The sequence below is a fragment of the Dermacentor silvarum genome, chromosome 1 (genome assembly GCF_013339745.2).
Source record: "Dermacentor silvarum isolate Dsil-2018 chromosome 1, BIME_Dsil_1.4, whole genome shotgun sequence".
NCBI lineage: Eukaryota > Metazoa > Arthropoda > Arachnida > Ixodida > Ixodidae > Dermacentor > Dermacentor silvarum.
In genome coordinates, this window is record NC_051154.1 from 243,289,761 (window position 1) to 243,315,340 (window position 25,580).

The 25,580-nt window shown below is 49.6% G+C and overlaps 2 protein-coding genes across 2 annotated transcripts in view; both read left to right on the plus strand.

Annotated features, from left to right (window-relative positions):
• Nucleotides 1-6,796: 6,796 nt before the first annotated feature.
• LOC119438278 (uncharacterized) lies at nucleotides 6,797-19,152 on the plus strand. The gene is made up of 3 exons (XM_049660529.1): nucleotides 6,797-8,141; nucleotides 8,295-8,385; nucleotides 17,313-19,152. The coding sequence occupies exons 1-3, from the start codon at nucleotides 7,015-7,017 to the stop codon at nucleotides 18,687-18,689; spliced, it is 2,595 nt and encodes an 864-aa protein (XP_049516486.1). The 5' UTR covers nucleotides 6,797-7,014; the 3' UTR covers nucleotides 18,690-19,152.
• A 3,796-nt stretch (nucleotides 19,153-22,948) lies between these two features.
• Nucleotides 22,949-25,580, plus strand: part of LOC119438294 (kinesin-like protein KIF18B) — a 21,911-nt gene continuing 19,279 nt past the window's right edge. Inside the window, exon 1 of the mRNA XM_049660534.1 lies at nucleotides 22,949-23,857. Coding sequence (XP_049516491.1) covers nucleotides 22,949-23,857 — 909 coding nt within the window. The remainder of the gene's footprint in view (nucleotides 23,858-25,580) is intronic.

Below are 25,580 nucleotides of genomic sequence, written 5' to 3' on the forward strand. Positions count from 1 at the left end.
AGATTGAGCTACAGGCCAAAAAAAATCTGCTCAATGTGAACGTGCCCATGTCCTCGCGTATACAGCGCGCCCAACGAGAATTAGAAGCATAAGGTGGAAGGCCTTCAGCGCATGCTCGAGAAGGTGGAATTGTGGGAGGCTGTTTTTAGGGCTGTGGTGCGAGAGCGCAGAGACGGTTTGGTAGCCGAGACGCCCTGCTGCAAGCTCAGGCGACCAGCGGTGGTGGCAGTGGTGCAGCGACATCAAAGAACGTCCTGTACACAACTCCCGTCCTGTCGCCCAGCACAGAGATGGGCCCACTCTCGGTATCGCGAGCACTCGAGCCCAGTTCGTTGTGTGTCCCATAGTGATGTGCGTTGAACAACAGGCATGTGAAAGAGCATCCTCTGGAGCCGCTCGGGACTTTTGGGGGGAGACTCAGTGCGCCTCTTGACTATTCTTCGATCGAGTTATTTCGTTGTTTCGTTTAATCGTAACAATTTTTATATAAATAAATTATCTGAAGACGATCGGATCAGCCGTTTTCGCGCCTGTTTGTCACTTTAGCAACTTGCGCTCAATTCAACGATCGACGGAAAAGTTCAAAGGATAAAGAGCAGCAATAATTCACGAGGAAAGCGTTGTTGCGAGCACTGCTGTGCAAGAGACAGTTACTAACCATCACTGAGAGCGAACATTTAGCGAATACGATGACGCGAAGGGAGACATCGCGCCGTCGGAATCGTGGGCTAACCTCTGTAGCGGGGGCACCTGACAAGGTTGGACCATTATCACAATCATCGTGACCCTTAATGATGAAGATCCGCCGCCGTGGCCCAGTGACAACGGCGGGCTGCTGCTGTCCGCTATGTCGAAGGTGTGATTCTCAGCCACGACAGCCGCATTTCGATGGAGCCAGAAAGCAAAACGCTTTTGTATACTTCTAGACTGCATGAGGTGCACCTTGAAGAACCCCACAACACCGCAAAGCTATATATGACAGCTTGCTCACCTACCTTATAAGAAGCGAAACCATTAGCTTAATCTATAGGCACCTCACCGGAAAAACCACTGGGGTTTCCTTTTCATACATGTACAATTTCCTATTTTTTTATTATTTAATAAACGTCTTTCTCTCTCTCCACAGTGACCACATTACGGCCCTTGTGTTGCTTCTGCATGTTGAACCCCATTATTTGATTTGATAAGAAAAATGGATAGTTCTCCACGGTTGCAGAAAATAGACTGGGGGCTTAAGCGGGGATAAGAGACACCGCTAGCAAGATTGGAGCGACTGGAAGCGCTAGAGAATGTCATAATGTAGCTTGCCGTATAATTTCTTGCAGGTCATATAAAGCGTATGTTAGATACCCGTTAGACACCCTGGAATATGCGCTGAGCGGGCCATGAAGATTGACCTACAGGCCAAAAAGAATCTGCTCAATGTGAACGAGCCCATGTCCTCGCGTATACAGCGCGCCCAACGAGAATTAGAAGCATAAGGTGGAAGGCCTTCAGCGCATGCTCGAGGAGGTGGAATTGTGGGAGGCTGTTTTTAAGGCTGTGGTGCGAGAGCGCAGAGCTTTCGTATATAAAATAACCAGCCTATCAACTGATTTCAATGTTGTTCCAGCACCGCTATGCGCGGTGGCGTCATGTCAAAACTATTCTTCCATTGCTACCATTACTCTAAAATAGCAATACTATCATTACTCTAAAGCCATAAAGCATAGCATCTCCCCCTAAGCGGTTGTAGCGGTGGTTTTGAAGAGCTTCGCTTGACATCCACATTCGCAGGGCCGTCATAGCGAGTCAAAATTTTATTCATAAGTCGGCATCGCCTACCAGGGGCGTAGCCAGAAATTTTTTTCGGGGGGGGGGGGGGGGTCTTCTGCTTTCCTCTACGTCACGTGATCGATAGTAAATATGAGTAATTTATGCGGACTCAATACAGGTATATCAAAGAAATGGGACCGCCCCCCCCTCCCACGCGTTTGCGTGTGCTTGTGAAGAAATTAAGTAAAAAGTAAAGTAAGCTCAGTAAAATACAGTAAGTACGACAGGTACAGTGGGCGTTTGGAGCAACGGTCTCTCATCGCGCCACTGAATGGACCAGTCTTCGAAAACGCATCATTGAGACGACCCGTGCGATCGGAGAATACATCATTAATTGTTAATTTCCGTTAAGCGTAGATGGCGTCGTCCTCGTCGGGGCGAAGTGCGTTTCACAAGTCAAGGACGGCTATACGCGTGAAAATGCACGTGTGACCAGGCTATACCTACTCCCATAGCAACAGCTTGTTGGCTGCGTCTTTGCGCTAGAAAACTTAAATACGCGCAAAAACGCATAACGCTTTTTTTTTTTTTTCCGAAGCTTTCGTCGCCCTGCTCCCTCGTACGAGAGGGTTACATTTCCTGCGGCAAGTGCATGGGCCGCTGTGTCTTCCGCTGTGTGCGAGCGTGCAGCCGTCATTTACCTTTACGTCAACAGATTCATAATTGTACAGAATATTTCACCGCACAGCATAGATATGGCATGTGTACGCATTTTAAGTAGTGCGTGCAACTCATTTCTGCTTCACTTACGACGGTGCAAACAGGAAGCGGCCTTGTACCTCACAGAATCTCGACTGATTGGTGTACTAGTGATGCAGGAATGAACTCCGGTCTTGTTCAGTGCATAATACACATAATCAATTTCTCAGGACGCGTGAACTCCGACGAGAACTGTCAGCGCCTGCAACAAGAGTTTACTTACGCTGTACTGCGCACAGCAGTAATTCATGCTTGTCGGCTTTCTGTTTCGTGCATTCTGTTGCGAGTCGGTGGAATTTCACTGCTGTCATCAACCCTTCGTGTGTACATTGCTGGTTTGGGATTCCACAACAAAACAGCAACTACCAGCCTTCCATAATTGCTGGTGTGGGATTCAACAACACAACAGTGATTGCCAGCCTTCCGTAGGGGCGCAATCGCAAACAAGAGACGTTTCTCACGCAGACTAAGCCTACGTTCACACTTGGGAAGCGGCAAGCGGGCGGAAAGGCCAAAGCGGCCGGAAAATTTTTTCCACGCCTGTCCAAGTTGTTCACATTTGTTTTGCTACCACCGCGGCCGCTGCTCCCGTTTTCGTCCAGATCCATCTCGTCTGCGTACGTTTGTCGGCGTGGTGGCGCTCATTATCGCATTATTTCGAGCAGTATGTTCAATCTTTGATCCACGTACCGTCATAAAAAGTGATCATTTTACGCAACTTCGCGTGTCATCTGCGACATTCGGTAAATTCCTGGTTGGCGTTCCGTAATTCTCCTCACACGGGCGCGGTAGCGCTGAGTCACAGCTAGGTTGGTGCCTAGGCGTGATAATATTTCTTTAATAGCTTTTATTTACAAGTTGTAATAACATTTCATCATTTCGTATTGTCGGCGCCTCCAGGACACCAAAGGGGCAACGGGAACACCACAGCTAAAACCCGGGCTGGCCCTTGTGTTGGGGCTCGCCAAAGCCTGCGCGTCCTACGTGAGACCTACGCTCCCAATCTATCGTCGCGACGAGAAAAGCACCCCGCGACTTCTGCAACATACCGTACACGTGCGAGGAGAATTATGGAGCGCCAACGAGGAATCTGCCTAACTATTGTCTGCCGTGGAAGTGGAAGAAGAAATGGCTTTTATACTTCTACATACTTGTTTTCTAGAAATGGACAATGAATAAGCGGAAGACGCGGACACCTCGGAAACGGCGGTGGTGGGTTCGCCTGGCTTTGCAAAAGCGCGAGAAGTTGTGTCACGCCAAGGCTTCGTTGCCGCACCTCCGGTCGCGCGACGTTGAATAGTATCGCGAGTATTGCTGACAGTACGTTTTAGTGCCACTCTTGTCGTAGAGCAAGGGCTGCTTCTTGATCGCGTCGGTCAGCATTACAGCCTACACTTTTGGTGCCATGTTCAATTTTACGACTGGTTGGTTACATGCTAGTGTAGCTTCCAGTGAAGCAGAACGACTTTCCGCCGCGTTTCCGCTTCGCCATGGCGAAAAAATCGTCCCGAGACCGATTTGGCTCGCCGCCTGTTTTTCTGCCTGTTTTGCCGCCTACACGGGCGGATGTTTGCAAGATTTTGCCGCTTCCGACAGCTTCGAGACCAAGTGTGAACGTAGCCTAAGATCCTGCGCGAGCGCGGCCTAACCGGCACCTGAACGGAAGCGGCGGAAATGTATACCGGATATTTCGACCACCTGGTGTCTTTAACGTGCACCTAAATCTAAGTAAACGGGCCTCGAGCGTTTTCGCCATCATCTAAAATGCGGCTGCCGCATTTGTTGCTTCATTTGTTGCGCATTTGTTGCTTCAGAATGCGGCCGCCAAATTCTCGCCCAAAACTTCACAGAGTGTCAAAGCCTTGACAAACACCGTGACAGTTTTTTCCATATGCAGACACGATTTGCTGTAAATTACCAACCCAAACGGAGGCGCCCAGGAATGAAATTGTGATAGTAGCACCGGTTTCATGAATTATGTCAGCGCGAAGCGACGAGAACAAAGGGTGGGTAAGTGAGGGGGGGGGGGGGGGGGGGCTTGGGGGAAAATTTTCGGGGGGGGGGGGGTTGAACTACCCCCCCCCCCCCCCCCCTGGCTACGCCCCTGTCGCCTACTGGAAAGAGGAGCAATACTGAGACACATGGCATTAACGGGAATTTCACATGCCGTTGGTAAAAGACTCATCCGAAGGGGTCACTGGATCCAGTCGGCAGGTTTTTTCAGGGTCAAAACAGCTCGCAAAGCAATTTGAAGCGATATGAACATACAGCAACATATTCATGCTCTAGGCATATGCTAATTATAACAATAGGCTTATGATGATGATGATGCACCGGAAGCATTGCAGGAGGGCGCTGCCGTAGGCAAAATTGATTTACGCTGATATTCTTCGTCCAGTTTCGCGTTTCTACGCTACGATATGTACGCGTCCATCTCGGTGGCCTCCCGCCATTGTGCCAATGAAACATGGGTCTTATGATGAGAAATTTGAAGTTAACCAACTTTAGTATACAAGTTTAGAGTATACAACTTTAGAGTATACAAGTTTCTAATTTTAGCGGCCCCTGACTGTCTCGGTTCCCTCTGAACCCCTTAACTGCTGTGCAAGAGATGGCTTGAAGATTTTGGCACGACTGAACAGGTCAAGATATGTCGTAATAAGTGGGCTTTTATACACTGGTAATGTGGAAAGCTACTGATTATTAAAGGTTTCTGGTTTTTTTTTTTTTTTTTTTTGCTAGTATACTGGTGGCTTCCCGTCCAGCGACTATCAAGATACACGAGTGCTTCTTGCATTCTTTCGTGCGTGTCTCAGTTTTTGTGGGACCATACACGCGGTCACATTTGTGCGCAGTTTGATGCGTTGGCGACTTCTGTGTGTGAGGGCTCTCTTCCTGAGAAGGAAGCAGTCTTGCGCACCTTCAAGTGGGATGCTGTGGTCGAGTGGGATGCCTCTCCCTCTTTACCCCGTTCTGTAACTCCCGATATACCTTACCGGTTATCCCCTCTCTGCGTTACAGGACTCGTTGAATTCCACGTTTTTTTTTTTTTTATGTCACGTAATCCCAACTAGAATATCAGCTATACTCGCGTTTTCTCGCTGATCCATGTTGCCTTTTTTCTCACTCCATAAAGGTCCGCCTTTCATTTTCCGTTCCCATATATAGTTGCGCGGTCCGTGCGACGTGGTGATTGAAGTCCATAGCCTTTCGTATGTAAAATAACCAGCCTATCAACTGATTTCAATGTTGTTCCAGCACCGCTATGCGTGGTGGCGTCATATCAAAACTATACTTCCCTTGCTACCATTCGTCTAAAATAGCAATACTGTCATTACTCTAAAGCCATAAAGCATAGCATATCCCCCTAAGCAGTTGTAGTAGTGGTTTTGAACAGCTTCGCTTGACATCCGCATTCGCAGGGCCGTGATAGCGAGTCAAAATTTTTTTCATAAGTCGGCATGGCCTACTGGAAAGAGAAGCAATACTGAGACACAAAGCATTAACGGGAATTTCACATGCCGTTGGTAAAAGACTCATCCGAAGGGGTCACTAGAGTCTGCAGGTTTTTTCAGGGTAAAAAAAAAGCATGCAAAGCAATTTGAAGGGATGTGAACATACACCAACATATTCATGCTCTAGGCATATGCTAATTATACCAGTAGAAATAATTGCTAGTTGACCTACTTCTTTCTCGTAAAAATATAAATAACTTTGTCCTGTGTATATGTTTAAATATATATTGTGGCTGTGCATGGTGTTTCAGTGCAAATTTAAAAAAGTTGAAGTGAAAAAATACGGATGGGGTATATAGCCGCCACTGGTGCTTCTAATGCGCTTGTCCTCCTAGGGCGCGATCTTGTACGCGTTCCAAAATGGAACGGAGGCGGTCCGTTCCATCGAGCCGCACACGATTGGTGAATTTGAACCGTGACGATCAAATTGACCAATCGCGTGCGGCTCGATGGAACGGACCGCCTCCGTTCCATTTTGGAACGCGTACAAGATCGCGCCCCTAATGTCAGGATTTGCAGAAATAGAGCTAAAGTATGAAGTAAAAGCCGTTCATGTCCGCGCTAACAATGATTCAGTGAGCTTTTAGCCGTAATAAAATTGTAACGGAAAAGGTAGCGGCAGTTCAAACGAAACATTAAATTATGTGGGTAACACAACTCTAGTAATGACACTTTGGAGTCCCCCCCCCCCCCCCCTACACATAGGCGGCGCCTATGGCTCCAACGGTGATGAAGAGGACGAAGTAAGCCGAGCACGGGGTGGAGAACGCGCCGGGTGCCCGACTGGACAATCGCCATCTTAGATCATCACGCCCGCGTCTTTGGTCAGGCCGGATCCCTCGAAATCGATACGCTCTACCACGCAGAAATCTACAGTGGTGCCGCCAGACCTCAGGAGGCGTTCTAACGAGACCGCGCACTCATCAGCCCCGAAAAGCCGCCGCTCGAACAAGGACCCCCTGTCGCCCGGGATATACGCCTGACCATGCCAGTGAGCATGCGCCTACTGAGCGATCGTGACTCCGAGACCACAAGCTTCGTCCTCGTGGTCATCACGCCCGCGCCCATGGTAAGGCTGACTCCCGCATCATCGAGGCACCCTACCATGGAGGAATCTACAATGGTGTCGCCAAACCGCAAGAGACGTTCTAACGAGGCCGCGCAGTCGTCAGCCACGAAACGTCGCCAATCTAAAAAAGACCCTCCGTCGCCCGGGGTACGGGTGAACGTGGCAGTGCGTGTGCGCCTACTGAGCGTTCGTGACTTTCAGACCGCAAGCATCGTCCGCGTGCTGGGCGACAGGTGCCATGCGCTCGACCCCAAGGCCGAGGCGGAGTCTTTCCATTTTCGAGACGGGGCTAACGTCAAGCCCAATGAAGACCAAACGTTCATGTTTGGTCAGTTCTTTGATGAAAGAGAAGACAATGTGTATGTATGTGAGAACACCACCAGGGGCATGCTGACGATGCTCTTTGAAGGGTGCAATTGCTCTGTGTTACGGTGCATTTCGACTGGCGCAGACAAAGCTTTCGCATTGCTGGGCTCCGAGGAATGCCACGGAGTGGTCTCCCTCATGGCCAGCGAGTTTTACCAGCGCGTGGACAAGCTGCGGTCAGAGGGCCAGACATGCGACGTAGCAGTCACCTGTCTGGAAGTCTACATCAAGGTTGTTGAAGACCTGCTTTGCCTCGACCCGGCCAAGGTCATTGCCATATTGAACCTCACCACACACAAGGTAAAGGAGGCTGGCACCCTTCTCGAGCCGCTCTTGAAAGGAAAGGACCGGACGCAGCATGCCACCGATGCTAATGCTGAGTCTTCATGGTCGCACGCCATCTTCCAGAGCTACGCCACAGTGACGGAGAATGCGACAAGCACGAGCAAGGAAACTCGCGTCTCGATGTGCTCTGTTGACCTTGCCGGCTCGGAGCGCGCAGCTGCGGCCAGTAGGGACCCAGAGGATCAGGTGCGCGAGGGTACCAAGCTCAAGCTGTCGCTCCTGGCCCTCGGCAACTGCATCGACGCCCGCCCGAAGAACGGGACTCAGCAAGTGCCGTACCAGGACCCCAAGCTGACGCACATTCTCAAGGACTCGCTGGGTGGCTCGGCAACGTACTTGTGATTGGGACAGCGACGGCGTTACAGCTCAGCTGCACGTGAACGTTATAACACCCTGGAGTATGCGCTGAGCGGGCCATGAAGATTGAGCTACAGGCCAAAAAAAATGTGCTGAATGTGAACGTGCTCATTTTCACGCATGTACAGCGTGCCCATCGACAAGTACAAGCACAAGGTCGAAGGCCTTCAGCGTAAGCTCTTGAAGGTGAAATTGAGGAAGGCTGTAGTTGAAGATGAGGTAGGAGAGCTGACAGACGGTCTGGACGCCTAGACGCTCTGCTGCAAGCTCAGTCGACCAGCGGGGGCGGCAGTGGTCCAGTGACGTCTAACGACGTCCTGTGCACATCTCCCGTCTTGTCCCCAAGCGCAGAGATGGGAAACCGTGTGGAAAACAGCATCTTTTCCAGGCGCTCGGGACTTAGATTGAGAGACACAGTGCGCTTTTATATATGTCTTAGTTAAAACTATTTCTTGGTTTCGTTTAATCGGAATAATTGATATATGAATAAATAATCTGAAGAAACTCGGATCACCCGTCTTCCCGCCTGTCTATCACTTTAGCAACATTCGCTCAAACCAACTGTCTACCAACTGTCTAAGGACAACAGAAAAGTGCTATCATAAAAGCAACAATACTTCTCGAGGAAAGCGTTGTTGCGAGCACTGCTGTGCAATAAGCACTCATAAATCACGGAGCGCAAACATGCGATGACGCTGAGTGAAAACTCGTGCCCTTTGAATCGTGGGCTTGCGGACCATTATCACAATCATCGTCACCCTTAATGAAGATCCACCGTGCTGGCCCACTGACAATGGCGGGATGCTGCTGTGCGCTATGTGGAATGCTTGATTCTCGACTGCGACAGCCGCATTTTGATGAAGGCAACAAGCAAACAGGCTTCTGTACTTATATATTGCGGCGGTTGAAGTAAATACGAAGCCCGACATTACTATCCTTGTGTGGCTTCTGTACGTTGAACCCCATTTATTTTTATTTGAAATTGATAAATGTTTTTCACTCTTTTATTGATTTTGCAGCGTCGCAAGATTTGATAAGAGCAATGAGTAGTTCTCCACGTTTCCATAAAATAGGCTTGCGGCTTACGCGTGGTCAAGAGACAAGCGCTGTGGGCAATTAGCGAGTGCATGGAGCGACTGGAAGTTTGTCCATCGACTATAGCGCTTGTATTTCCCCTAGCTGAACAGTGATAACTTAAACGGGGGCGTGTACCACGCAAAGCCCAGCCCCTCCCGGTCGTGCTTCACGTGACAGCAGCTTCTTTTTTTTAAACCCACAGGCACGGCCCACATTACCCAGCGATCCAAGTTGGCGTCGGTTCATTGAAGAGCGGCACGTACCCTGTCGTACATACCCACGGGAACGACCAAGATTTGACAGCGATGCTGTCTACAGCTCGAATCCCGGGAGTTTTTCGTCTCCGTCGACAGGAAAATGAAAAATGGACGACAGGAAAAACCATTCAATGAATTTCCAAGCGAAAAGTCTCTATCCCCTTTGGAATCACGCATTCTACAACGTACAGCTCCGCACTCTTTTCAATAAAGAAAAAGCTCAAAACCAGCATCGAAACCACGTGATTGATGAAAAGGTCCGCGCGAACAATCCAAAGCAAGTAGCGATCCCCGGCGTGCGTTTCCCATAAGACTGCTGCTACGTAAGCTGCCGCGGCAACGGTAGGGTGCGAAGTGGGGAGTGACGTCACTAGCCCGGCTAATAATGGGAAGCACATAGCGCTCCTCGCATACGTTTCTCGACTGCGGTTTCATAGGCTTCCGCGGCACCGGCAGCCTACGAACTCTTTCATTTATAAAATATTAAATACAAATCGTTGGGCCGCAACATTCATAACGGGACGCATTAGCAGCGAAGCTGTTAGGCTGAATACAAGGGCTGCATACATGCATTATGAAATCATACATTTCTTTTCATACGGAACCACACTACGCCGACAGGAGCGCCGACGCGCGTGACGTTATTGACCCTTTACGCGGAGTAATTTGCTCTCCAGAAACGAGATGGCGCTTTCGCTGGCGCGCCGCACGTTGCCTCCGCGAAAGCGGGTGAATTCGAAACAATTACCGCTTCTGCCCACTTTTTGTGCGATCATCTGCCGGAAATGCAACAGGGTTTTCGCTCACGCACTGTACTCCATTCATGCTGCAAAATGTGGACTGGTGGATTTAAGACGTCTGCAGTAGTTGGCTGAAAAAATAGTGACTAGCATATTAAGTAATAGAATGAACCTGCGCGACCAAGTTCACGGACCTTTCCTACATACGGACAGCCTGTGTTGCCGGCCGTTCGCGATGACTTTGCTCGTGGATAAAGAAATATAACTCATCCGCCAGCGTTTTATTGCTAGCCTCTAAAGAAAGTACTTCAACCCCGGAACGTCGGCAAAGTGAGTTCCGCTCGGTAAATGATGACAAAGGGAGTAGCGCCGCTTCCTCGCTTAGTATTTGTCGTGCATGTTGTTTACACATATCTGGCCCAACTAGCGCAAAAACTTACGGCTACTTTATCGACAACTTATTGAGAATAAGTAAATGGGCGCACACTTGAATAAGCATGGGTGACAGCGACTACGCCGACCACACGCGGATGGTCGAAGCTGAATTTTTGTGACGGTTCAGAGGAGTAAGAGATAATACTTCTTTGCTACAAGCTATTACAAAGTACAGAACAGCTACGATCCAAGCCTTTTGGACAACAAGAACAAATCTATTGCATCTGAGAACACCTGCGAGCGATTGCCTAGAAAATTATCAGAGAGTGACCGCACCGATGAACTTTACTGAGTCAAAAACGTGACAAATGAGCCGCTGCTTCAAAGTAGTTGCCAAAGAAAAAAAGAACGAAGAGCCTCGCACACTTGTCCTGATTCAATTCATAAGCGGAATGTTTGAATAGCTGCGAATACGTATTTAGCCTCGCATTTAGAACAAGCACCATATACGCTACTCGCGCTGTTTTCGACAAAGCTTAATAAGCTCCGAAAGCGCTTTGACATATCCTCTGCAGCTGTGGCCAAAGCTTCGTGTCTTCCACCCAGTCGCCGTCTACGATATGTCCCGAAACAGAGGTTTCCTGAGCCGCACTGGCGTCATACACATTCATTGGAAACACGGAGGCAACGGAGGCAGTTGAGGCAACCAATGAACGCGTCACCACGTGATCAAACATGGCAGCTCCCACGGGATCGCCGCGAAAAGGGTCAATATAACCACAGAACCGCAGACCACGTGCACAGGCGCCATCGCCACACTCTTTCTCCGTCTGCCGGGACCCGTCGCTATTGCTGGAGCACTGTCGCCAAACTCATTCCCCTTCTCCCCTACCCGTCTCCATTGCTGTAGTGCCGTCGCCACACGGTTTTTCCCTTTCCCCTACCCGTCTCCATGTCGGTCCACTCGCCCAGTACCCGATACGGACTTAAGCCGGCCAGGGTACCTCCCCCCCCCCCCCCCCCCCCCCTCTGCGAACACTGCGGGGCGTGCATACTGGTGCTAGAGGTAAACAGCTTTGCTGCAATATTCTCAATGGGGTGTACAATTGTAAACATGGAAATACGAAGACACCTTTCCTGCCCACGCAATCGCTACACGGTAACGCAGGCGATGAAGTTTTAATAAACGAACAAAAGAATCTTGTGCGTGTGGAACGCGCGACTTAGCACTTGACGCGACAGCCTTTAGATAGCTGCCTTCTCTTCCATTGCGAGTCGCAAACGTGAGGCGAAGGCGTAAACGTGAGCGGCCTGAGGTGGTCACCTGGTGGCGTCGAGCTGAACCAGACAAACACAGCTACTATTAGGTTTATTGGATTCAGCCAAATTTCTGTGCATCTTCTGCACCTATTAACGGTGCACTGCACCTAGGTCTTCGATTCCCCGAGTTACAGTGCTGCACCATGCACCCCCGTGCTCGATTACACGGGGTGCAAGGCATGGTGCCGCTGCGGTGCAGTGCACCCTTGAACTTTGCAGTGACGGGGTGCAGCCCGGCCCACCATAATTGGCACCCCCTGCACCTTTTATTGCGATAGCAATTATATGGACACTTCAACCGGATTTCTGCCGTCGTCGTCGCCGTGAGGTTCCGTATAAAGTCCAAGGGCGATAAAGTCGTCGCCGCGCGCCGTATGCGCGAGCGAAGGCGCGCAGGGGACGTGCGCTATCACGGAGAGCGAACGCACGGCGGAAAGCAAACGCGACCGTCGCGCGAAAGGCCGTGTGGGTATGGGAGGGAGGGAAGCGAGGCGACGCTGTGCTCCGGCTCCAAAGGCGTATCTTGCAATCGGGCGTAAGGGGAACTTGCCACTCAATCTCCCACGCGAAAGCAAGAAAGCGGGAAGGTAGCGCGGGAGGGAGGGGGGGGGGGCAGCTTCTCTTCTGCCAACAACTTCTCCTCTGCACAACTCCTCTGCACTTTGCCCGGCGGTGGCGGTTGCCCGCACCGTCTCTTATCTCCACACGGTTCTGACCTTTGCATGCGCTGTGTATTCGCCGCTCAGTTTCCGCTGAAGCGATAGACCGCGCGAACCTTCGCCCGCTGCGGCGGCTGCGCTTGCTGCCAGCGTTTTGCAGTCGTTGTCTGCGGTTATTCAGTGTGATCTATTCATGTTTGCTTGTGCGCGCTGACGCCACGCTTGTTAATTCAGTTAGTAAGCGAATGTGTCCAAGTTTATGCAGCCGATAAAACTACTATCCCTACTCCGAATAGCTCTCTACTAATTTGCTATCGCAATTGATGCTTCGCCTTTCGGGCGAAACTGCGACTTTTTTTTTTTTTTTTTTTTTTTGTGGTGCCCTGCACCATTTCTGAATCGAACAAACCTGTTGTAGTAACCAAGTGTATTCAAGATGCGACAGTTAGCTGCTCCGTGTGCGCAGGTGCGCAACTATGCGCGGTGGTGAGAATGACCAGTGTTGCTCGTCGACGAATTCCACATGGGGCCGCGGGAGTTTGGAACTGCCGCGGCGAATGAGTGCAGAACCCCGCGGAAAGTGATGTATATATACTTGGCAAGCAGCCATCGGGTATTTTTTGGTTTCAGAGACTAATCTTATTCATTATATCAGTTGGCAAGACAATTGCACTTCGTTAAAACGACGTTTTAAGTACATTGATGGTCATGTGAATTTCAATGGGAACTTCATTTCCTTCGTTGTAACCATTATTTAGTTATATCCCGTTTCGTTATAACGAAGTTAGAGTCTACATCGCGCTCCCGGCTGTCATTGCGCTGTCTCTCGCAGTTTTTGGACGCACATGCAAGGCTTGGTAAATAGATAAAATCACTTATGTGCACTTTGTGTGTGAAATTTACTGCAGAGTTGAATATCGTCCCGCAAGGAAAGTACGCTAGCTATCACACTATACTAAAACTCGCTTCTGGCAAAGGTCGTCTGCGGCACGGTAACTCTATTTCCCTTAATCCCGCTTGTGCGCTAACCGTCCGCCATCTAAGTGATGGGTCCTTCACCCGTTTTGTGTATAATTCTGAGCACCAGCAGTATGCGGGGAAGCTCAAGTAACCGCGATGAGTGCTGGTTCAAAGACATGTGGCACAACACTGGCTTGCGAATGCGGGAGATACAGCACACGTCGTGGCACCTCAGATTTCTATCCCTGCCGTTTGATGCGATTCGCGAGCTGTTTACTTCACTTCGTTAAAGGGTGCTTCACATATACGCACGAAAATACCCCGATAACTGTTCACGTTTGGACGAATATGATGGGATGAATGATGATGCGATATGCGCTAGTGTCACATTCGTGTTAACCCAGGTGCTCGCTGCCGTAGCACACACTAAGATGGAATTAAGCAGCGAGGAGAACTCGGGGCTCCCTGCGTATACTGCCCTAAGACGGTCTGTACATTAGTGCCTTAGTATGGCGAGATGAAGTGCAATAAGGTGACTTCACTGAGCCGTGGATAACTGCAAAGAGACTTTTATTTGAAATTGATAAATGTTTGTCACTATTTTATTGATTTTGCATGCGTCGCATGGTGGGAACGCGTGAAGTTAGTTGGCAGCGCGGTAAAATGCCTGGTAGAAGTGGCGAACGCCTATGAAACTCGGCGTTTCGCAAAAGCTTCTTCTCCCCCCCCCCCTCCCCGTCCTCCTTTTCTTCCGTATTTCCTTTCTCTCTTTCCTTCCTTCTTTCTTTTTTCTTTCTTTCTTTCTTTCTTTCTTTCTTTCTTTCTTTCTTTCGCATCATTAAATTGCTCTATATAAACAACATGACCAACCTCCGGGCCAGCTCACGTGACACGTACGACTGTCCTATTTTTACGTGTTCTAGTCTCCAGTAGTTGTCGTCACGCTTCAAAAACATCTTCAACGCGGCCATTCAGCCGAGGGCACGCGTGCAAGCACCGAGGATGTAGTCAGGAAGAAATGGTGGCACGAATAGCGACACTATATAGACCGTGCGCTGCTCTTTTATTTCCACTTCGAAGGCGACGTCCGTCATATTTTTTGGGCGAAACGAGATGTATAGGGAAGTTTGCTTGCATAATTTTGCATATGCCGTATTCAGGAATAAAAAGAAATGTTTATTTCTGTTTTCTTTTTTCTGAAACGGCGTTCTTGGCCGTGGGGAATCAGAAGTTGTACGAAATCGCCAATGAATACTCAGTTGTCAAACTCAGTAATTAACCTCTCCGCCACGCCTCCCATTCGACCTGTTGGAGAGGAGGAAGAAATGGAGTGGGGAGGGGAGGTGGGACTTGAGAATCTGTTGGACGACAGCGTGGTGACGCAGTACGAGTGAGAGCAGACACGCACTGCGCTTACTTGCAACAAATTTGTAGTGAAATGTATTACAGCGAAACTGTCTATCGCGAGGATCCCGGGATTCTCGTGGCGTCACCTCAACAGAAAACTTCCATCATCTATGGCTGATACCAGCAAATGCAATGGCTCATACCCACATGAGGCGGAGGCTACAAGCACTCAGCAAAGTGAAGCGAACAGTGCATACATTTTTTGGAATCACGCATACAACATACAGAACAGCATACGTTTTACTCAAGAACAATCTCCAAACCAGCATCCGAACGACACAATTGATAAGGCGCTCCTGCGCCTACATGCAAGTACGAAGCACGTAGCGCTCCCCGCATACGTTTCCCGGTAAAGATTACTGTTTCGCAACCTGCCGGCTGCGACGGCAGCGTGCGACGTGGGGAGTGACGTCCATAGGCTTTCGTATATGAAATAACCAGCCTATCAACTGATTTCAGTGTTGTTGCAGCACCGCTATGGGCGGTGGCGTCATGTCAAAACTATTCTTCCATTGCTACCATTACTCTACAATAGCAATACTATCATTACTCTAAAGCCATAAAGCATAGCATCTTCCCCTATGCGGCTGTAGCGGTGGTTTTGAACAGCTTCGCTTGACATCCGCATTCGCAGGGCCGTGATAGTGAGTGAATTTTTTTAAATAAATCCGCATTGCGTACTGCAAAGAGGAGCAGTACTGAGACACATAGCATTAACGGGAATTTCACATGCTGTTGGTAAAAGACTCATCCGAAGGGGTCACTGGAGTCTGCAGGTTTTTCCAGGGTAAAAAAAAAAAAAAAAAAAAAAAGCTCGCAAAGCAATTTGACGCGATATGAACATATACAGCAACATATTCGTGCTTTAGGCGTATGCTAAATATATCAGTAGAAATAATTGTTAGTAGACTAATTCTTTCTCTTAAAGATACAATTTGTCCTGTGTATATGCTTAAATATATATTGTGCCTGTTCATGGTGTTCTCAGTGCAAATTAAAAAAAAAAAGTTGAAGTGAAAAAAATACATATGGGGCATATATAGCCGCCCCTGGTGCTTCTAATGCGCTTGTCCTCCTAGTGTCAACATTTTGCAGAAATATAGCTAAAGTATGAATTAAAAGCCGTGCATGTCCACGCTAACAATGATTCAGTACGCTTTTAGCCGTAATAAAATTGTAACTGAAGAGGTAGCGGCAATTCGAACGAAACATTAAACTATGTGGATAACAGAACTCTGGCAATGTCACTTTAGAGACCCCCCCCCCCCCCCCCTCCAACACGTAGGCGGCGCCTTTGGCTCCAACGGTGATGAAGAGGACGAAGTAAGCCGAGCGCGTGATGGAGACTCTCGGTCGGTATGTGTGTCGCTTTCCTCGGCAACGAATTCAACTATCTTAAATGTGTTTCAAAATTTAATCCCTACAACGTTACAAAAAATTAATTTACTCTGGGTTCCTGGACACTGCGGTTTATACATAAACGAAATGGCAGATTTATTAGCCAGAACATCTTTAAATGGACCTGTGCTTCATATTTTACCGGATACAGCTTACGTCACTGCATCGAGGTTCAGAACGTTTAGCCTACGAAATGACTTAATCAAATTATCGCTGATCCCATCTACAGACTTTCAGCATCTCGGTTTTGGCTGGAATAATCAGTGGTGTCCTTCTCGGCAGTTAGAAGTTACATTCTCCAAATTACGCTGTCGCATCCCGGAATTGAATTTCTATTTACACAGAGCTGGTCTGACGATGTCCCCTCTGTGCCAAAATTGTAAGGAAATTGAAACAATAGACCACTACTTTTTATCATGCCGACGTTATTCAAACCAGCGAACGAAATTACTCGAAGCTCCACTCTGCAAAATTGGATTAAGATTAAGTACACCAGTATTATTATCATTTGGGGCCTCCTCCCTCGGCTATTGTCACAGAGACGTTTGTTGCGCAGTCTTTCAATTTTTAACAGAAACAAGACGATTACCCTGTTAATTATAGTAACCTTATTCTACCTATCAGATCAGTATTCATTTCACTGAAATTTGTTTCTCCAAATTCGTTAGTAACATTGTATTTTTTCTGACCTTGATAATAACTACATTTTTCACCTTTCGGTTAGTCTGACTGCTCGTTGGCACAATACTCTAGGTATACAAAATTTTCTTTGTTTTTGATTGTGCCTTCTTTACTTTGCGTATCTCATTGTCAAAAAGAATTTTTTTTTAGCTACCTACTGCCGCCCGATTCTTGGCCTATCCCCCTCAGTGGGTGCGAGCCATGGTGAAGGATCATCATCATCATCATCATCAGAACGCGCCCGGTGCCCGACTAGACGATCGCCATCTTAGATCGTCACGGCCGCGTCTTTGGTCAGGCTGGATCCCTCAACATCGATACACTCTACCACGCACGAATCTGCAGTGTTGCCGCCAGACCTCAGGAGGCGTTCTAACGAGACCGCGCACTCGTCGGCCCCAAAACGCCGCCCATCAAACAAGGACCTGCTTTCGCCCGGGGTACACCTGACCATGTCAGTGCGCATGCGCCTACTGAGCTATCGTGACTCCGCGACCGACAGCATCGTCCTCGTGGACATGACGCCCGCGCCCACGGTAAGGCCGACTCCCGCAACATCGAGGCACCCTACCACGAAGGAGTCTGCAATGGTGTCACCAAACCGCAGGAGACATTCTAGCGAGGCCACGCAGTCGCCAGCCACGAAACGTCGCCAATCGAGGAAAGACCCGCCGTCGCCCGGGGTACGGGTGAACGTGGCAGTGCGTGTGCGCCTACTGAGCCTTCGTGACCTTGAGACCCCAAGCATCGTCCGTGTGCTGGACTACAGGTGTCATGCGTTCTACCCCAAGACCGAGGCGGAGTCTTTCCATCTTCGAGATGGGGCTGACACCACGCCCAATGAATACCAAACGTTCATGTTTGATCATTTCTTGGATGAAACAAACGACAATGTTTATGTGTGTGACAACACCACCAGGGGCATGCTGACGATGCTCCTTGAAGGGTGCAATTGCTCTGTGTTTGCGTGCGTTTCTGCGGGCACCGACAAAGCTTTCGCATTGCTGGGCTCCGAGGAATGCCCCGGAGTGGTCTCCCCCATGTCCAGCGAGTTGTACCATCGCGCGCCCAAGCTGCAGTCCGAGGGCCAGACATGCGACGTAGCAGTCGCCTATCTAGAAGTCTACAACGAGGTTGTTCGCGACCTGCTGTGCCTCGACCCGTCCAAGAGCATTGGCCTATTGTACCTCACCCTACACAAGGTGAAGGAGACCGGTACCCTCCTCGAGCCGCTCTTGAATGGAAAGAACCGGACGCAGCATGCCACCGACGCTAATGCTGAGTCAGCGTGGTCGCACGCCATCTTCCAGAGCTACGTCACAGTGACGGAGAATGCGACAAGCACGAGCAAGGAAACTCGCGTCTCGATGTGCTCTGTTGACCTTGCCGGCTCGGAGCGCGCAGCTGCGGCCAGTAGACACACAAAGGATCAGATGCGTGAGTGTACCAAGCTCAACCTGTCTCTCCTGGCCCTCGGCAACTGCATCGATCCCCACTCGAAGAACGGGAGTCAGCAGGTGCCGTTACAGGACTCCAAGCTCACCCACATCCTGAAGGACTCTCTGGGTGCCTCGGGTAACGCCCTTGTGATTGGGACAGCGACGGCGTTGAAGCTCAGCTGCACGCGAACGTACAACACCACGAGCTGAGCGGGCCATGAAGATTGAGCTACAGGCCAAAAAGAATGTCCCCAATGTGAACATTCGTATGTCCATCCATCTTAAGCGCGCTCATCAAGGAGTACAAGCAGAAGGTGGAAGGCCTTGAGCGTAAGCTCTAGAAGCTGGATATGGGGCAGGCTGTAGTTGAGGCTGTGGTGAGAGAGCTCAGAGACCATCCGGTAGCCTAGACGCCCTGCTGCAAGCTTAGGCGACCAGCGGCGGTGACAGTGGTACAGCGACGTCTAACGACGTCCTTTTCACAACTCCCGTCCTGTCGCCCAGCTCGGAGATGGGGCCCACTCTTGGAATCGCGAGCACTCGAGCCTAGTTCGTGCTGTGTCGCATAGTGATATGCGTTGAAGAACAGTCATGCATGTGAAAGAGCATCCTCTCGAGCCGCTCGGGACTTATTGGGGGAGACTCTGTGCGCCTCTAGACTAGTATCTGATAGAGTTATTTCGTGGTTTTGTTTAATCGTAATAATTGCTACATAAATAAATAATGTTAAGACACTCGGATCAGCCGTCTTCGCGCCTATTTATTACTTTAGCAACTTACGCTCAATGCAACGATGTATTATAAGTACGACGGAAAAGTTCAAGGGATACAGCAATACTTCTCGACGAAAGCGTTGTTGCGAGCACTGCTGTGCTAGAAACAGTCACAAACCATCACTGACAGCAAACATTAAGCGAGTGCGATGACGCAAAGTGAGACATCGTGCTGTCTGAATCGTGAGCTAACCTATGTATCGGGGGCACCTGGCAAACTTTGACCATTATCACAATAATCCTGACCCTAAATGATGAAGATCCACCGCCGTGGCCCAGTGACAACGGCGGGCTGCTGCTGTGCGCTATGTCGAAGGTGTGATTCTCGACCACAACAGCCGCATTTCGATGGAGCCAGAAAGCCAAACGCTTCAGTACTTCTAGGCTGAGGTGCACCTTAAAAATAACCAGGTGGTCGAAATTAATCCGGAGCCCCACACTACGGCCCTTGTGTTGCTTCTGCATGTGGAACCCCATTATTGGATTTGATAAGAGAAATGGGTAGTTCTCCACGCTCGCAGAATATAGGCTGGGGGCTGAAGCGTGGATAAGAGACATCGCTGTGAGCAAGATTGGAGCGACTGGAAGTGCTAGACAATGCCGTAATGTATCTTGCCATGTGATCTCTTGCAGGTCATATAAAGCGTATGTTAGATACCCATTAGAGTTACAGAATGAGTGCCAAGGGAAGGGAAGCACGGACGGCCGAAAATTATGGGGGGGGGGGGGGGGGGGCATGACAAACGATGCGCATGTTTAACAAAGAGTACAATTCTTTCGCCGATAGACCTATCGAGGGAGAGAAATCGCAGGTGTCATTGTTGCACAGGAACCACGAACAAGGGCAACTTTCCACTCCCGTTGAGGAGCTGGCGAAGCACAGATTCACAGTAGCTGACGCCGTCCTTTTTTGTTGTTTTCGTCGCGTAAGCTGTGTCATACAGTGCCAACGCCTCGACTCTCTCTCTCTCTCCCTCCCCCCCCCCCCTCAGCGAAAAAAGAAAAAAAGAAAGAAGACAGAGAAAAGAAAACTTTCTTTTTGTGCGATATTGCAGGCGATCTTGGTGCAGTTGTTTCGAGTATACAAGTTTCTAATATTAGCGGCGCCAGACTGTCTCGGTTCCCTCTGAACGCCTTAACTGCTGTGCAAGAGATGGCTAGAAGGTTTAGTAAGACTGAACAGGTGATGATATGTCGCAATATGAGTGTTTTTAGACACTAGTAATGTCGAAAGCTACTGATTATTAAATGTTTCCTTTTTTTTTTTTTTTACTTGTACTGGTAGCTTCCCGTCCAGCGACTATCAAGGTAAATGTACACGAGTGCTTATTGCATTATTTCGTGCGTGTCTCAGTTTTTGTGGTACCATACACGAGGTCACATTTGTGCGCAGTTGGATGCGTTGGCGACTTCTGTGTGTGAGGGCTCTCTGCTTGAGAAAGAACCATTTTGGCACACCTGCAAGTGGGATGCTGTGGTCGAGTGGCATGCCTCTCCCTCTTTACCCCGTTCTGCAACTCCCAATATAGCCTACCGGTTATCACCTCTCTGCATTACAGGACTCGTTGAACACCACTTTTTTTTTTTTATCTGTCTTAATCGCAACTAGAATATCAGCCATACTCGCGTTTTCTCTCTCATCCATATTGCCTTTTTTCTCACTCCACAACGTTCCGCCTTTCATTTTCCGTTCCCATATATAGTTGCGCGGTCCGTGCGCGGTCCATGCGAAGTGGTGATTGACGTGCATAGCCTTTCGTATATAAAATAACCAGCCTATCAACTGATTTCATTGTTGTTCCAGCGCCGCTATCAGTGGTGGCGTCATGTCAAAACTATTCTTCCATTGCTACCATTCGTCTAAAATAGCAATACTATCATTACTCTAAAGTCATAAAGCATAGCATATCCCCCTCAGCAGTTGTAGTAGTGGTTTTGAACAGCTTCGCTTGACATCCACATTCGCAGGGCCGTGACAGCGAGTCAAATTTTTTTTTTTTTCATAAGTCTGCGTTGCCTACTGGAGAGAAAAGCAACACTGAGACACATACCATTTACGGTAATTTAACACGCCGTTGGTATAGGACTCTTCCGAAGGGGTCACTCTAGTCTGCATGTTTTTTCAGGGTAAAAAAAGCACGCAAAGCAATTTGACGCGATATGAACATAGAGCAACATATTCAAGCTCTAGGCATATGCTAATTATGCCAGTAAATATAATTGTTAGTTGACTACTTCTTTCTCTTAAAAATATAATTAACTTTCTCCTGCGTATATGTTTAAATATATATATTGTGTCTGTTCATGGTGTTCTCAGTGCAAATTAAAAAAAAAAAGTTGAAATGAAAAAATAAGGATGGGGCATATATAGCCGCCACTGGTGCTTCTAATGCGCTTGTCCTCCCAGTGTCAGGATTTGCAGACATAAAGCTAAAGTATGAATTAAAAGCCGTGCATGTCCACGTTAATAATGATGCAGTAAGCTTTTACCCGTAATAAAATTGCAACTGAAGAGGTAGTGGCAGTTCAAGAGAGAGAGAAACGTGGTGGGAAAGGCAGGGAGGTTAACCCGAAAAGATTCTGGTTTGCTACCCTGCACTGGGGGAAGAGGAAGAGGAAATGAAAGGCGGAAAGAATAAGGAAGAGAAAAAGCAGTCACGAAAAAAAAATTCATGGAATAATAAAAAAAGAGGAGGTTGGAAACGTCTGTGAGAACTATAGTCTGTCAGATAGTCCACTTGATCGCAAAAACTTCAAGAGTGCCTTGACTGACTTGTTGTGTGACGAGTGTATAGGCCGGCGTTCCAGGACTGTCTGCTCCGAAAGCGGCCGGTCGTCAAGACGTGCCAGCGCGGTCGCGAGTGACTGCCTATGTGCGCTGTATTGGAGACAGTGACAAAGTACGTGCTCGATTGTTTCCTCGTCGCCGCAGTGGTCACACGCAGCACTATCCTCCCATCCGATGCGGAAAGCAAACGACTTTGTAAATGCGACACCAAGCAACAATCGGCAAAGTACCGTTGTTTCGGGCCGGGATATATTCCAGGTGGAGGTCGAAGTCGAAGGCTGCAGGTCCAGTCGATGCAGACGTGTGTGAATGGAAACTAGGTGTGTTCCACAACGATTGTGTGGCATCGTTTGCAAGCACTCGAAGTTTCGCTGCTGCATCTGTTCTTGACAGCGGGATTGGTTCCTGTGCGCCGTCTTCATGAGCGGATCGAGCAGCTTCATCGGCATATTCGTTGGCCATTACGTCACAGTGGCTAGGGAGCCACTGCAAGGTGACGTCATCGGCAGTTCAAACGACACATTATATTCACTTGAGAAAGTCCCCCTCCCCTACCCCCCCCCCCCCCAGCACGTAGGCGGCTGCCGCGCCTTTGGCTCCAACCGTGGTGAAGAGGACGAAGTAAGCCGAGCACGTGGTGGAGAACGCGATCGCCATCTTAGATCGTCAGGCCCGCGTCTTTGGTCAGGCTGGATCCCTCAACGTCGATACAATCTACCACGCAGGAATCTACAGTGGTGCCGTCAGACCTCAGGAGGCGTTCTAACGAGACCGCGCACTCGTCGGCCCCAAAACGCCGCCCATCGAACAAGGACCTGCTTTCGCCCGGGGTACGCCTGACCATGTGAGTGCGCATAGGCCTTCTGAGCTATCGTGACTCCGCCACCGACAGCATCGTCCTCGTGGTCATGACGCCCGCACCCATGGTAAAGCCGACTCCCGCAACATCAAGGCACCCTACCACGGAGGAGTTTACAATGGTGTCACCAAACCGCAGGAGACATTCTAACGAGGCCGCGCAGTCGCCAGCCACGAAACGTCGCCAATCGAGGAAAGACCCGCCGTCGCCCGGGGTATGGGTGAACGTGAGAGTGCGTGTGCGCCTACTGAGCGTTCCTGACCTTGAGACCCCAAGCATCGTCCGTGTGCTGGACCACAGGTGCCATGTGCTCGACCCCAAGGCCGAGGCGGAGTCTTTCCATTTTGAAGACGGAGGTAACGTCAAGCCCATTGAAGACCAAACGTTCATGTTTTATCAGTTCTTTGATGAAACAGTAGACCATGTGTATGTGTTTGAGAACACCACCAGGGGCATGCTGACGATGCTCCTTGAAGGGTGCAATTGCTCTGTATTGGCGTGCATTTCTATGGGCATCGACAAAGCTTTCGCATTGCTGGGCTCCGAGGAATGCCCCGGAGCGGTCTCCCATATGGCCAGCGAGTTGTACCATCGCGCGCCCAAGCTGCAGTCAGAGGGCCAGACATGCGACGTAGCAGTCGCCTATCTAGAAGTCTACAACGAGGTCGTTCGCGACCTGCTGTGCCTCGACCCGGCCAAGAGCATTGCCCTATTGTACCTCGCCATACACAAGGTGAAGGAGGCCGGCAGCCTCCTCGAGCCACTCTTAAAAGGAAAGAACCGGACGCAGCATGCCACCGACGCTAATGAGGAGTCTTCGTGGTCGCACGCCATCTTCCAAAGCTACTTCACGGTGACGGTGAATGCGACAAGCACGAGCAAGGAAACTCGCGTCTCGATGTGCTCTGTTGACCTTGTCGGCTCGGAGCGCGCAGCTGCGGCCAGTAGGGACACAGAGGTTCAGGATGCGCGAGGGTACCAAGCTCAACCTGTCGCTGCTGGCCCTCGGCAACTGCATCGACGCCCGCCCGAAGAACGGGAGCCAGCAGCTGCGGTACCAGGACTCCAAGCTCACCCACATCCTCAAGGACTCGCTGGGTGGCTCCGGCAACGCCCTTATGATTGGGACAGCGACGGCGTTGAAGCTCTCCTGCACGCGAAGGTACAACACCCTGGAGTCTGCGCTGAGCGGGCCATGAAGATTGAGCTACAGGCCAAAAAGAACGTGCTCAATGTGAACGTGATCATTTTCACGCATGTACAGCGTGCCCATCGACAAGTGCAAGCACAAGGTCGAAGGCCTTCAGCGTAAGCTCGAGTAGGTGAAATTGAAGAAGGCTGTAGTTGCTGAGGTGCGAGAGCTGACAGACGGTCTGGACGCCGAGACGCCCTGCTGCAAGCTCAGTCGACCATCGGGGACGGCAGTGGTCCAGCGACGTCTAACGACGTTCTGTCCACAACTCCCGTCTTGTCGCTAAGCGCGGAGATGGGAAACCGTGTGGAAAACAGCACCTTTTCGAGGCGCTCGGGACTTAGTTTGAGAGACACAGTGCGCTTTTATTATATATGTCTCAGTTAAAACTATTTCTTGGTTTCGTTTAATCGGAATAATTGATATATGAATAAATAATGTGAAGCAACTCGGATCACCCGTCTTCCTGCCTATCTATCACTTTGGCAACTTACGCTCAAATCAGCTGTCTATTTAAGTACATCGGAAAAGTTCTAGGGATAAAAGCAACAATACTTCTCGAGGAAAGCGTTGTTGCGAGCACCGCTGTGCAATAAACAGTCATAAACTATCCCTAAGCGCATACATTTAGAGAATGCGATGACGCAGAGTGAAAGCTCGTGCCCTCTGAATCGTGGGTATGCAGCTTGGGCACCTGACAGGCTTGCGGGCCAGTATCACAATCATCGTGACCCTTAATGAAGAAGATCCACCGTGCCGGCCCACTGACAATGGCGGGATGCTGCTGTGCGCTAGGTGGAAGACTTGAGTGTCATGTCGACCATGACAGTCGCATTTTGATGAAGGCAACAAGCAAACAGGCTTCTGTACTTATAGACTGCGGTGGTCGAAGTAAATACGAAGCCCCACATTACGGCCCTTGTGTTGCTTCTGTATGTTGAACCCCATGATTTCATTTGATAAGAGCAATGAGTAGTTCTCCACGTTTCCATAAAATAGGCTTGCGGCTTACGCGTGGTCAAGAGACAAGCGCTGTGGGCAATTAGCGAGTGCATGGAGCGACTGGAAGTTTGTCCATCGACTATAGCGCTTGTATTTCCCCTAGCTGAACAGTGATAACTTAAACGGGGGCGTGTACCACGCAAAGCCCAGCCGCTCCCGGTCGTGCTTCACGTGACAGCAGCTTCTTTTTTTAATACCCACGGGCACGGCCCACATTACCCAGCGACCCAATTTGACATCGGTTCATTGAAGAGCGGCACGTACCCTGTCGTACATACCCACGGAACGGCCAAGATTGACAGCGATGCTGTCTACAGCTCGAATCCCGGGAGTTTTTCGTCTCCGTCGTCAGAAAACTGAAAAATAGGCGGCAGGAAAAACCATTCAATGAATTTCGAAGCGAAAAGTCTCTATCCCCTTTGGAATCACGCATTCTACAACGTACAGCTCCGCACTCTTTTCAATAAAGAAAAAGCTCAAAACCAGC

Bases quoted from the DNA above. Each gene is read 5' to 3' on its own strand.
- LOC119438278 (XM_049660529.1), top strand. From the start codon at position 7,015: ATGCCAGTGAGCATGCGCCTACTGAGCGATCGTGACTCCGAGACCACA. The intron at 8,142-8,294 runs GTACTTGTGATT...ACGCATGTACAG, and splicing joins TCGCTGGGTGGCTCGGCAAC to CGTGCCCATCGACAAGTACA. The intron at 8,386-17,312 runs GTAGGAGAGCTG...TCGCCATCTTAG, and splicing joins AGGCTGTAGTTGAAGATGAG to ATCGTCACGGCCGCGTCTTT.